This window comes from Microcebus murinus, chromosome 3 (genome assembly GCF_040939455.1).
Source record: "Microcebus murinus isolate Inina chromosome 3, M.murinus_Inina_mat1.0, whole genome shotgun sequence".
NCBI lineage: Eukaryota > Metazoa > Chordata > Mammalia > Primates > Cheirogaleidae > Microcebus > Microcebus murinus.
The window spans coordinates 702,926-716,168 of record NC_134106.1 but is presented as its reverse complement, the minus strand read 5'-3'; the positions used below and the strand labels follow the sequence as shown (position 1 = coordinate 716,168).

At 47.4% G+C, this 13,243-nt stretch overlaps 1 protein-coding gene across 1 annotated transcript in view; it reads right to left on the bottom strand.

Annotated features, from left to right (window-relative positions):
- The window catches only part of SNTG2 (syntrophin gamma 2), a 175,628-nt gene that overhangs the window by 34,114 nt on the left and 128,271 nt on the right, over nt 1-13,243 (bottom strand). Inside the window, exon 13 of the mRNA XM_076000461.1 lies at nt 5,583-5,654. Coding sequence (XP_075856576.1) covers nt 5,583-5,654 — 72 coding nt within the window. The remainder of the gene's footprint in view (nt 1-5,582; nt 5,655-13,243) is intronic.

Below are 13,243 nucleotides of genomic sequence, written 5' to 3'. Positions count from 1 at the left end.
CCACCTATAAGTGAACCAGTGCAGCTCGAGCCCACGTTGTGTAAGGGTCAACTGTATTTTCCTTCCTGTCCCTGGGCATATCTGGGGAGCCAGCTGTGCACCCCCTCGCCCCAGCTCTGACTTTATCTCAGGGCAGTTGAGTTCAACCCCCCTCCCCTACTGTAACGTGCTTGAATAAAGTCTTCTGGGCCTGTTTAACTTTAACCAGTGCAGTTGTCGCCCTGCCTTGACTTTAGGAAAAGCAATTAGGGATTCTAACTCCCAGCAGGGTAATTATGCAATTGACCACTTGGAGAACTGAGGCAGCCACAGGGCCGGTGGATACCGGGAGAGACTCACGGGTCACCGCTGCTTCTAACAAGGGAAAGGGAGCAGGATTCGAGGTGAGCAAACCTCGGTCCCACCCCGGCCTCCGGTGAGGCTTCTGGAAATTGCTCTCCCATCTGTGTTTCCGACAGAGGATTAACTCAGGGACGTCATGAAGGGCTTGGCTCCAAGCCTACGGTGGAGACACTCGGTAAAAGACCGATTCCGTCACCGAGACCCTCTGTCAGACACAGGAGCAAATTTAGTTTCCCTGAACAGGTTAAGTAGAATATTCTTATGTTGAGAGGACATGTCCCTTCACTCCCACGCAGGACGGTGCTGTCCTGCAACGGTGCACGTCCCACAGTCCACCCGGCGCTGTTTGCCGCGTGCCCCATGGCTGCAACCAAGGCTGATTGGTGCAGCTTCCTCACTTATTTCGTGATGAGTATTGAAGTACTGAATACATAATTTCAAGAGTTAGGAAAAATAACTTTTAGAGAGGAGAATGTATCATAAAAAACAAAATTGCAACTTCAAAATTTGATTTCTGGTCTAAATATGAATGAATATACTTTGAAATGGTAATTATGAAAACAAACTTAAAAAATATATACTAAAAGGTGCTAGTTTTTGTGATAATTACCTATTTATTACAATTTTTGAAAGATGAATTAAATGCATATAGATGCTTTTAATTGCATGTGTGCTAAGTGATCTTCAACAATTAAAGCTGTCATGAAAAAAAAAGAGATTGTTCTGTAAGGTCACTATTTAAAGACTTTAGGACATTCATCTCACAAAATTTGATCTTCTTTTTAAAAATATTGAATGCTAGAGATTTATTATTATTTTTCACCCTATTTTGAGTTTATTTGTTGTAGCCATTCTCCTGGCTAATCCCACAATTGCATAATCATGGAATATTTATTATTTTTTCTAATCTTTGTTGAAAAATGAGCTGCATAAAAAAGAGTTGGCCCTGCAGTTTCTCAACGAACGAAGTATCTGAAATGCGATGACTCTTCCGAGTCACACCAACACCAGGAGAACGTGGAGGATGTGGAAAGCGTGGCCACGTGGTTGCGGTGGGAGAAGGCTGGGCGTGCAGGACAGAGGAGGGGCTGCCAGAGCTACGCCACTCTCCCGTGGGATTTTGATAAATGACACTCTACACATACAGACAACCACGAGACTCACTTTCAAATATGCTCATTTTTTTATCATTTTGAAAATAATGCACTCGTGTTATAGGGAATTTAGAAAACATGGAAGAATTTGGAAAAGGAAAGCAAAAATAATCAGCAAAGCCATCACCCAGAGTTAGCCACAGTTACTATTTTACTCTGCCCTCTTCCAGTATGTTCTTGATGAATGTGCCTAGCACAGTAGTGTCTGTTTTATGATCATTAAATGATTTTATTTTTTACTACTGTTCATGACAACTTGTAATGAAGGGCCTGGATCTGAACTCACTGGGCCTTTCTAACACTTTCAGTAACAAAGTCAACAAAAATTAAAACATCAAGAAACATGTGGCCAAATGAACTTTTCAGAAATTGGAAGTAAATTTATTATTTATCCTTTTGATGTTATTGTGGGGATGCCTTTCTCCTGTAGGTAGTTCTGCTAGAGGCTGCCTAGAATTCCAGATACAGATTTAAAATAAATCAACTAGAATTAGGATGAGAGAATTATTTTTGAGGATACTTTTAGTTTCAAGGAAACAAACCAAACATTAAAACATAGATATTCATTCAAAACTTCTAACTTTTAAGTGGTAACTCTTTCAAATTTTCAGAAAAAAAAATTGCATGTTTTAAACTTTCACTTTCTATACACAGTTTTCTACTTTTTGCATACACATATGTGAAAAAGACAAAAAGCAATTTATTATATGGTACGTTGCTCTCCTACAGTAGAAAATAGTGATAACCAATAACAGCAAACATTTCTCATCTTCCAGCGTAGCTACACCTCCAAGGCCAGGCAGGCAGGAGCAGGTGTGTGATGTGGTCTGTTTTTCTGTTTCCCTTTCTCAGGGTTATTAGTAAGTAGCTCATCTTCTTCTTCAATTTAAAATGAGATTTTTTTTTAGTACATTTACAAATTCCATCATATTCCTATTTTTTAATTCATGAATTCCTCTGTATTTATATACAAGTATTTTCCATGTGTGAATTTGATCCTTTTTCAATTTGTTGAATTTAACTTTTAATTATTAAATAATCACTTGTGATACACATGTGAGGCTATCATCTCCAATATTTTTATTATCTTTTTTTCTAGAGAAATTTAACTTTGGTGTGATACCTTCTTTAACCCAATTCTTTAAGAGTATTTTAAACTTTCTGGGAAATAAATCTTATTTTGCTAGGATAATGTTTTTGTCAGATTATTAAAATGAAACATCTTAAATGCTTCATACTCCTACCCGAGCGACATAATTAACTGAGGTATTACAAATGTGAATTTGAACAGTAAGAACCTTTCAGGTTTGCAGGCTGCACCGAAGGGGCTGTCATGCAACAAAAGCTGACACTTGTGATGAGAACAGATAGTCTGTGTTGAATGTGGTCTGAAAGTCAGGTGCGGAGATCACGGTCTCTGTGCCGTGCTACCTGTCCAGGTGTTTTGGGCAGGTGCTTCCGTTTGGAACAGGTGTCAGGTAAACGCTTCCTCCAGCGCTTCTTGAGCCTTGGCCTGGGCAGTGGCTTTTGCTTCTGAGTCCTGAGAGCACCTGGCACGAGCAGGCTCCGAGTCCCCGCTGTCGGCCGGGTCAGAGGCGGGATGGGGGGATGCCTCCCCTCTGCCAGCGCTGGCTGGCTGACCCCCAACACGGACGGCCATGGCGGAGCAGGTGTCCCCAAAGCAGTCCTCAGTGTCCCGCCTGCTCTGTTCCTGCATGGCCACTTCCTCCTCTGTCCTCCTGTGGGGCTCAGCCCAGTGACCTGCGTGTGACAGGCAGGACGCAGCAAGAGTGACGGTCACTTTGCTGGGACAGACCCTCTCTCCAGCCATGGCCGCAGCTGGATGCCACCAACACCCACAGCCCTGAGCTTGGACGCAGACCCTCCCTGGAAGGGCGTGTGGCTGGGACAGCAGACACTGGGCCGGAACCCTGGCTGCCACCTGGAGACTGGAGTCCGTGAGCCCAGGCTGGAGCTGTGGATCACGTGTGTCGTTCCAGCCCCTCCAGGTTTAGGGACTTGTTTGTCGGCAGCGGATCACGGAGCAGAGACGAAAGCTCTGTGTCTCCCTCAGACTGTCAGTTTTAGTAAAGGAGCTAATAACTGAACAGAAGCATTTCAACTACTGCAGGAAGGAAGATGTCGAGGTAGCATTTAAAAATGAAACAAATGAAGAAGGAGTAACTAAGACAAATGTCATCGTCATTACTGCATTGCTACAGCAAACACACACTTCTCATGATTTTGTTAATGGTGTTAATACAACAACTCCTCTGATCAATAGGCTGTATCTCCTTAATATTTAATGATTCTAGGGACTTTGTCAGGCAATAACATACACCCTATTTACAAGGCACTGTTCTACAACAGACTGCATGGTATTTACCGCAGTTCTCAGGTTTAGTTACATAGTGACATTGCCAGGAAAGTTTAAAAGAATCAATGTGGATGTCTCCGCCACAACTCAGACCAAATAAAATCAAACCCTTTTGCATCAACACCCCCCCCCCAGGTGGGTCTAAAGTCAGACAAGTCTGAGAATCACTGGCCAGGGACGCCCTGGACCTGAGGCTCTGAACAGAGGGTCGGCACCCAGGGACCACGGCAACGGTGCAGAAAGCCTGCATCTAGTGAGCGCGCTTTGTGGCAACAGCTGGGGGTCATCCCATTTAATTAGCAGAACCCCTGCCAATAGCATCATGAAATACAGCATAAAATGAGCTATTGCTATCCCCACTTTACAGATGAGAAGACTGAGCCTCACAGAAACCATGTGCACTTTCCAGTGACGGAGGCAGGGTTTGACCTCCGTCCACCCTGGCGCACACGTGGTCAGCCAGTTCTGCTGGCTTTCCCTGCCTCTCAGTGGACACGGCATCTCCGTGGTGCTTTGCAGCAAGCCTGGGACCGCTGCTCTTGCACTTGTGGCCAGGGCGCTCGGCTATGGGGGTTGGGGCATGGCTCTACCCGCTCCGGGGTCTCTCACCCTCCCCAGCCTGGTGGTCTCAAGGCTGTGCTGTCCTCACGGCAGCAGTGGGATGACAGGGACCAGACCTCATCACACACAGGCCTCACGCCTCGACTCATGTCACAGCTGTGGACATGCACAGGCCATAAAGCCCCAGGTCAGCCTGACAATGAAGGGGGTACCCTGCTCCGGAGGGGTGGGGGCAGTGGACACTGTGCAAACTACAACCTTAGGTCACTTAGTGACGATGGGTGATTTTCGTCTCTCTCCCACACCCTTTCGAGTTCAACACTCCAAATTCTTTGCATAATTTTGTGTTGCAAAGAATTTTCTGCAAAACCTGAGGTCTGCTAAGACTCTTAATCATTTAACTATATTTCCTAAGTTTGTTCAATTAAGTGGAATCCGCGTTTACACATGCAGTTATCTTTATCTCGAATATGTCAACAGGTGCAACAGGAACTAAGCAGAGGCTACACGGTGTGCTCCATGGCTGAACCCTCCTTCCTCTGACACGCAGAGTCCTTGTTAAGTGGCGTGCACAGCACAGGACGATGTGTGACCCCACTGGAAACAGTGAAAACTGATTTCATGACAATGGATTAACTGCTTTGGAAGTGACCGACCCAATTGGATTATTCTGAAGGCTCGTTATGACTGTTCTGGATACGACTTTTCCCTTTATTAGTCAGCAAGCACTTTCCCTCTAATGGGAGTGGAATTATTAAATACTCTATAACTTATTCTTGACAGGCCAGACCAGGCTTAAATAAGAAAAGGTTTCAGGACACAAATTTGAATCTGATTTGTTAAAAAATGACCTCAACAACTACAGCAGCAGCAGCAGTGACAAAAACTAAAGTTTCTGGAATGTATTATTATGATGGGAAGTACTAACACACACACACACACCTTCTAATCATCTGCTCACCTGAGCAACAGGAGACAACCATGATGACCTTATTGGACAGGAGGTTGGATGGGTCTAGACGATGTTCACATTATTTTATTATTCCAATGGCATACGGTGAACAAATAATTCTCCCACTCTTTAAAACCAAAGGGACAAAGGGACATGTTATTTGCATGGAAGCTTCTGGAGTGCAGAGGACACCTACCTTGTGGACTTTACATAACACCTCACAGAGGTAATAGATCTGGTCCGCTCGCGCCCAGTCCCATGTGCTCACCTGCAAGAGACGAAATGTGCACATGAAGAGGAACATGCTCCCTATAGCAGAAAGTCTGAGCATTTACAACAGTGCATGACTCAGTGCGTCTCCAAGTAGTTAAGTATGGAACCAGAGAAGACCCCATATAGCAAAAGCAACCTTAAGCAAAAAGAACAAATTGAGAGGCATCAATTTACCAGACTTCAAGCTACATTTCAAGGCTATAGTAACTAAAACAGCATGGTACTGGCACAAGAACAGGGACATAGACCAATGGAACAAAACTGAGAACCCAGATATAAAACCATCTCCATCTAGCCATCCGATCTTTGATAAAGCAAACAACAACATACACTGGGGAAAAGAATCTGTATTCAATAAATGGTGCTGGGAAAATTGGGTAGCCACATGTAGAAGACTAAAACAGGATCTGCACCTCTCACCTCTCACAAAAATCAACTCACAGTGAGTAACAGACTTAAACCTGATGCCTGAATCGCCCAGAGGGGCCCAGAAATCTGCACATTTAGCAGGTGACACCAGCCACACCCAGGTCTGGTGCAAACACCCTGGGCATGCCCTGCCTCAGAGGAGCAGCACTCAAGAGACTTTCAATTCAGTCACTGCATCACGGACTGTGCAAACCTTCAAGTCTGAGCTGCACATTTATCTTCACACACACATACACACACACACACACACAAACACACGCACACATGCACATTCACTGTCATGTGTCGAATAAGGCTTGTTAGGTGATTTTGTCATTGTATACTCAACATAGAGTGCATTACACAAACCTACATGGCATGCATGTGTTATTCGTATGTATTTTTCATGTGGAAAACCAAACGCCCAGCGCTCTTCCTGAGCATCTCTACCTGTTCTGCCAACATCCAGCGCCCAGGTCAGGTCTGTGCTTGCTCCATTGTCATCTGATGGAACCACCGTCTTACACATAGTTGGTCATTGACCAAAATGCCGTTACTCAGTAAGTGCATGGCTTTATACACATATGCACACACAGATGTATGCATATGGAAACGGAGAGACAGTTTTTGCTAATGTTCTGAACATTAAGCTCAATTTAACCTATTGTTTTCCTACTTACCTTTTTTATAGCAGCCATTCTCCTATTTGAACCTAACCAATCATGGGTGCTTATCGTGGGTAGCTTGGAAATGGTTTTATCTTAAATAACCCCTACCTGTGAGATTGTTGTGTTCAGTGTTGAAATGCTATAGCCAGTTTCTAGAGCGATAACTAATGAAATACGAAGTGAAAACGGCCCTGAAGAACATAATGGATTTTTTGGTGTGGAAAGCAATATGGAGATACCTTAAAGAGATACAGGTAGATCTACCATTTGATCCAGCAATCCCACTACTGGGCATTTACCCAAAAGAACAAAAGACATTCTATAAAAAAAGACATCTGCACTCAAATATTTATAGCAGCACAGTTCACAATTGCAAAGATGTGGAAACAACCCAAGTGCCCATCAATTCATGAGTGGATTAATAAAATGTGGTTTATGTATACCATGGAGTTCTTTCTACTCAGCTATAAGAAACAATGGTGATTTAGCACCTCTTGTATTTTCCTGGATAGAGCTCGAACCCATTCTACTAAGTGAAGTATTCCAAGAGTGGAAAAACAAGCACCACATGGACTCACCATCAAACTGGTATTAACTGATCGACACTTAAGTGCACATATAGTAGTAACATTTGTCGGGTGTCAGGTGGGTGGGAGAGGGTGGAATGGAGGGGCATATTCACACCTAATGCTATAGTGAACACTGTCTGGGGGTTGGGCACACTTGTAGCTCTGATCTGGGTGGTGCAAAGGCAATATATGTAACCAAAGTGTTTGTGCCCCCATAATACTCTGAAGTTAAAAAATAAAGAAACAACCATACTTTGTGATATGAAGGAAAAGACAGTTGGCTCTGTAACCACATCTCACCAACAATTATTTCCAATATTGACAGTTGATAACTCTCTAATTTGTTTGACCATTTTTGGCTTGAAAGACAGAAGGTATTTTAGATTATAAGATGTAATATCTTGGCATCTTTCAAAATTATTGTGAAACAGTGAATATCTAGCCCCGAAGTGACACAGAGTAATTCCGCATTAGATACACAACTGTCTAATATTTCTTCAGTCTACAAATGCTCATTTCAATTATTTGTTTCCATGTAACTTTTTAAAATGATAGACTATATCAACTTAACTGACGTTCTTAAAATTGATGCTAATGTTTTTTGCATATGCACAGGCAACTGCTATATAATTTATGTGTCAGTGCTATGTAATGCTGTGAAATTGATTTTATAACTGCCATTTTAACACATTTTAATGATGTTTGAAAACATGAGTAACAGCAACATCACCTTTCAGATTCCAATTTTCAGAACAGAAACAAATATTCTGACTCATGAAGGAGAGTGGAGCATAGGAGGGGGTCTGAGAGTCCTGCTCTTACCCCAACTCTCCCAGCATCTCCCAGGCCCGGGGAAGACCTGGTTAAAGAACCCCAAGGGGAGCCCCACGGGGAGCCCAGGGTGAGGCAGGGCGCTGGGCCGGGCAGCGTAACCCGCTCCCCCACGTCTCCCTCTGCCCTCCCCAACCCACGCAGTCTCTCCCTCTTCCCTTCGACGCCTCTGAAATCCATCCAAGCATCCAGACAGACAGCCACGGCACGGACTCCATGAATGCTTCCCACGTGTGTGCGGGGTGGGCTCTGGGCACGGACAGGGGCGTGGAGTCATGGCTGCACGTGCGGCCACCGAGCCACGGGAGTCGGCCACAGAGACTTTCCAGGGACCCTGTCTGTGTCCCAGGGTGCCGTGGCCAGAGACCTGCGCCCTCCCCAGGACCGGCCTCGGCTGTCGGTCAGTCTCCCTCCCTCGGATGGGGCAGGTGCGGCAAGTCCCGAGCTCACCCAGGGCAGAAGCCGCCCGTGGCCGCCGCCCCGGAGCCCGGCGGGAGAGGCTGTGGGTGCCCGCGTCTGTCTCTGATCCCAGAGCCTCACGTTTCTTGTCAGGATAAAACAAATTAAAAACACAGACATTAAAGACTTCAGGGTTGATAGGGTTGCTTTAGATTTAAGCAAAGTAAAAACGATATTGGCAAGTCGTTCCCAGCCCCGGGCGATACAACGCCTGGCCAGAAAAGCGTCCGAAAGTACCGAGGTGCAAATTCACCCGCCACACGATCGAGCCGACTGCCGGGTAAAGCGTGTCCCTGCCTGGGCCGAAGCCCCGCGGCCAGTGAGCAGGAACATCCGGCTTAGATCCTGCAGCCTCCAGCTGTTAATAACGACCAACTCTTGCGTTTCAAAGCAGCGTGACAATGTCACATACTGTAAATTTGAAATTTCCCATTAACAAGTTCCCCGGGCTACTCACTGTCCTCCAAATTTCTGTTTAACACCAAGCCTGCCTGCCCCAAAGCGCATTACACGGGAATTATTCCCGCGTGTTTGCCTTTGGAAACAGACTTGTGCTGACACATGCATCTGGCATCAAAAACCACGAAAATCCCGCCCTCACTCTCGGAAATGTGTGTCTGACACTTTCCTGACCTCCAGCTCTCACCTGCACCTGCTAACACGGTGTGTTCTCCAAGGTTCCCACGTCACACGATTTTAATAGGGAACTATTTACATACTTTTTTCTTCATCAAATTAAAATAGCAATGGAAACAGCTGTCATTTCTACCTTTAATGACGTGCACTCATGAAAATCTTTCTGAACATCTGGGAGCTGCTGGGTCAACACCACAGGCTCCCGGCTGGGGACATGCCTGGCCCCGAGGCCGCCCGGCCAGCCTGGCGGGTTCGTGGTCCAGACAGTGAGCTCGGGTGGCCTCCTGCACAGTAACTCACCTGCCTTTCCTATAAACTGCAAAGTGTGAACCACTCTGAAGTGGCCTGTCTTCTGCCGTCTTTTGGAATTTGCTCAAAGTTGGTTTGAAAGTTTAAACCAGAAAACGCTTTTGAGATTCGCTGTCTTATTCCCCAGCTCAAAAAAATCTACAGGGTGGCTTTTCCCTTGTGTCCTCTTTTAGGAGGGTTTGGTGACATTTCCAAAACACCTAGCACAGCCACAGAGCACGAGTATGCACCAAGGTTTTATCGATGGTCCACCAGTGCCCAGCGGCACCTTCCCAGGGCCAGGTGTGCGGCAGGTGTGGTGAGCAGGGAACACAACACAAAAAGCTCCCAGATAAGTGGAAAATAAACTGCATTTTTAACATTTTATCAATAGAGGGAGCCTCACATAAATCATCTTATTTTAATCTCACCACCACCCTCCCAAGTAGGCATTTACAGCAATTCATTCTCATTGTATAGGTGGTACTCAGTAGTAGCAGTTTAGGTCACCAGAAATTTAAAGTTATATGGCGACATTAGGGAGCACACAAATGAAACAGGTGATTCCAGGTAACTGCTAGACTGAACAGTCACGAATCCCACCACCTGCACCTTCCATCTCTCTTGTGCTGCTGGTGCCCATACCACTGGGAAATGGACATTGCCCAGAGCCAGGAAAGGGGCGGCTTCCTCAGCTGTGGTCACCCGGGGCCGTAAGATGCACGTGGCTCACGTGGGCTCACGGCCGCAGCGACCGTCTGTGCACTGACGCCACCCACAGTCACTGCCAGCAGCTCTCCCCTGAGCTGGAGACCGACGGCCACAGCTGCTCAGACAGACATTTCGACTTACAAAGTTGCGACTGTCCCCCGTACTGTCCTCCCACCAGCCCCGTCTCAGGGAATGGCAGCGACACGGACCCTGCTGGAATCACGCCTCCCGAGTCCACGCCAGCCCAGGAGCACGGAGCAGTCTGTGTGTGTGTGTGTGCTCGCGTGTGCGTCTGCGTGTCTCTGCATGTGTGTGTGTGTGTTGAGTGCACATCTAAATATGCTTCCTAACCACCACTGTATTCGAAGGCTTTATAGACTGTGAGGTCTATAGCAATATGGTGAACAATTTTATATTTACACTAAAAAATTCAAATTATGAAACTACATGCTTACTTGAGGATAATAAAATGTTCATATTTCAGAGAACTGAGCAGCTACATTATCAACAATTTTTTTATTTGGAGACAGAGCCTCCCTCTGTCACCCAGGCTGGAGTGCAGTGGCATCATCATAGCTCACAACAGCCTCAAACTCCTGGGCTCAAGCAATCCTCCTGCCTCAGCCTCCTGAGTAGCTGTGATTACAGGTATGCGCCACCATACCTAGCTAATTTTTCTCTATTTTTAGTTGCCTGCCTGGCTAATGTATTTTTCTGTGTTTAGCAGAGACAGGGTCTTGCTCTTGCTCAGGCTGGTCTCAAACTCCTGGGCTCACAGATCCTCCTGCCTCAGCCTCGCTGAGTGCTAGGATTACAGGTGTGAGCCACCGCACCCGGCCAACAATTTATGATGGATGCATAGAATTTGGACTCGATGCGGGGAGGGGTCCTCCCCTAGGCTGGCTGACGTGCCAACAGCTCAGCATTCTGACTGTGAGTGGGCGACTTCCAGTTCTGTCGGGAACTACAGAAATGTGACCTGTGCTTCATGGGTCCTACCTGCCTGTGTTGACCCCTGTCGGGCCTCGCCTTCCCCCAGCTCTGGGCCTCGGTCCCGCCTCCCCTCCTGGGACTGAGTCCTGCTCCAAGACCCCAGCGACGGGGCTCTTTCCCGTGCAAACGCCGCACAGTGGTACCCATGTGAGCGGCACCGTGGTATTGTGCTGTGGCGAGATTCACCTCATTTCAACACAAGGGAGCGTGTTTACTAATGAATTGGGAAACCGAGTCCATAACCACAGCGGGGCATTGCAAACACAGGTGAGAAGAGGCAGAAGCGCAACTTAAACCTTAGATCCAGAAACACTGGGGTTTCTTTGAGCGGATGATTTCGAACTCGGAGGTGGACGGGGTCTCACAGTTCACAACTAAACAAGCAGGCGGGGGCAGTGGAGGAAAGTCGTTCGGCTGTACTGGCCGCACTTGCAGGTAGCGGGGCAAACTCAGGGCAGAAGCTGGGCGTGAGTGCGGGAGGAGGGACCAGAGCAAACGCCCGGCTTGGGGACCTGGAGCCGCTCCCACGGCACGCATTGGGAGAGGGGGTCTGGGCAGGTGATCCCAGACCCTGCGAATGGCCTTACTCGCCCTGGCCCAGAGACACCTGCGGCAGGTGCAGCGCCGGACAGCGAATTTCTAGTTCCGTCCAGCCTGGCCAGCGCGGGGTGCCCCCTGAGGTTCTCCGGGCCCTTCCGGCTGCTTTCTCGCCGGAATGAAAGTGCTGGCCGCTCACAGCCGGGGGCGGGACACACACCCATCCGTGCAGGTTCCAAGTGCATTTAAAGAATACTCTGGACTACCAGTACAGTTAGTGCAATCCATCATCTCTTAGGGGAGGGTTTAGCATAAAATTGTCAAAAATAACCCTCAGCTGAGTAAATCCATTTACTGTTTTACTTACGCATAGCCTTCCTTTGTAAAAGCAAGACTCGAACGAGAAAACAGACTTGTGGATGTGGCTGCTCAGTGAGTCACTGAAATGAAAATGCCTGCTTCCATCTCCTCTTATTTATGTTACAATAAGGCTCGGTAATAAGACAGTTTCCATGGCAACACGGGGGGGCCCTGAGACCCGTGCACCCGGCACCCACCCGTACACGAGCATCCTCTGCACGCCTCCCTTCACTGTGCCGAGACTCCAATGGTAGAACGCACAGGAACGGGCTACGAGTTGCAAAGGAGTTTACAGACGCGGGCAATTTCAGGGGCCACGCTGTCTCCGTGACGCTGGTTGACCCTGCGCGGCTGAGTGTGGGGAACGCCGCAGGCTGTGCACAGCCCGGGGTGTCAGGGTGTCGGGAGATAACTCCTGAGAAGCCCCACAGGAAAGACACCCTCCTGGCTGATCTCAACCCGTGTTTCAGCAGTTACCGACTTGTGGACGGCTGGCCGGGGTTCTCGGAATCCCGGGGTCCCGCGGGCGGCCGTCTGGCAAACACAGCTCCAGGCCGAGCTGTCAGCATCCACGGCAGGGACACCCACACCCAGCCCTCCCTGCCCGCCCACACCGGGGCGACTGGCCCAGGCCGGGCACGCGAGGCCGGGGCCACCCGCCATTCGGGGTCTTCTGATGCCTATGGGATCGCCCGGCCTGAGCAGTTTAGCTCTGCGGAAAAGCAGAACCAGCTCAGCCTCTGGGACGTTCATCTCTGGGACTTATGTTTGAAAATATGGAGCGAATTAGCAACGAGTGTTAAAGTGCATCACTGCATTCATTTTGAGGAGAATTCCATCATTATTTATGCAAATACTTAGATGCAGTAAATGTATAGTGTTGGTTTATTAATAAACGTGCAAGTCAATGCAATGTAGTGTCTAAAGTTAGTTACGTCTTGGGGCAGAAAAAGTACATTCTTGGGGAGAAAGTGGTAAAGTTTGAATGGAGTGTGTGGCTAACGTTTTAGCTTTAACTCATGGATCTGTGAGCCGGGCACGTTAGGCAAATCTGGGTGAAGGGTATCTAAGACTTCCCTGCACTCACGGGCAACTTTTCTGTAAATCTAAGATTTTTCCCAAAT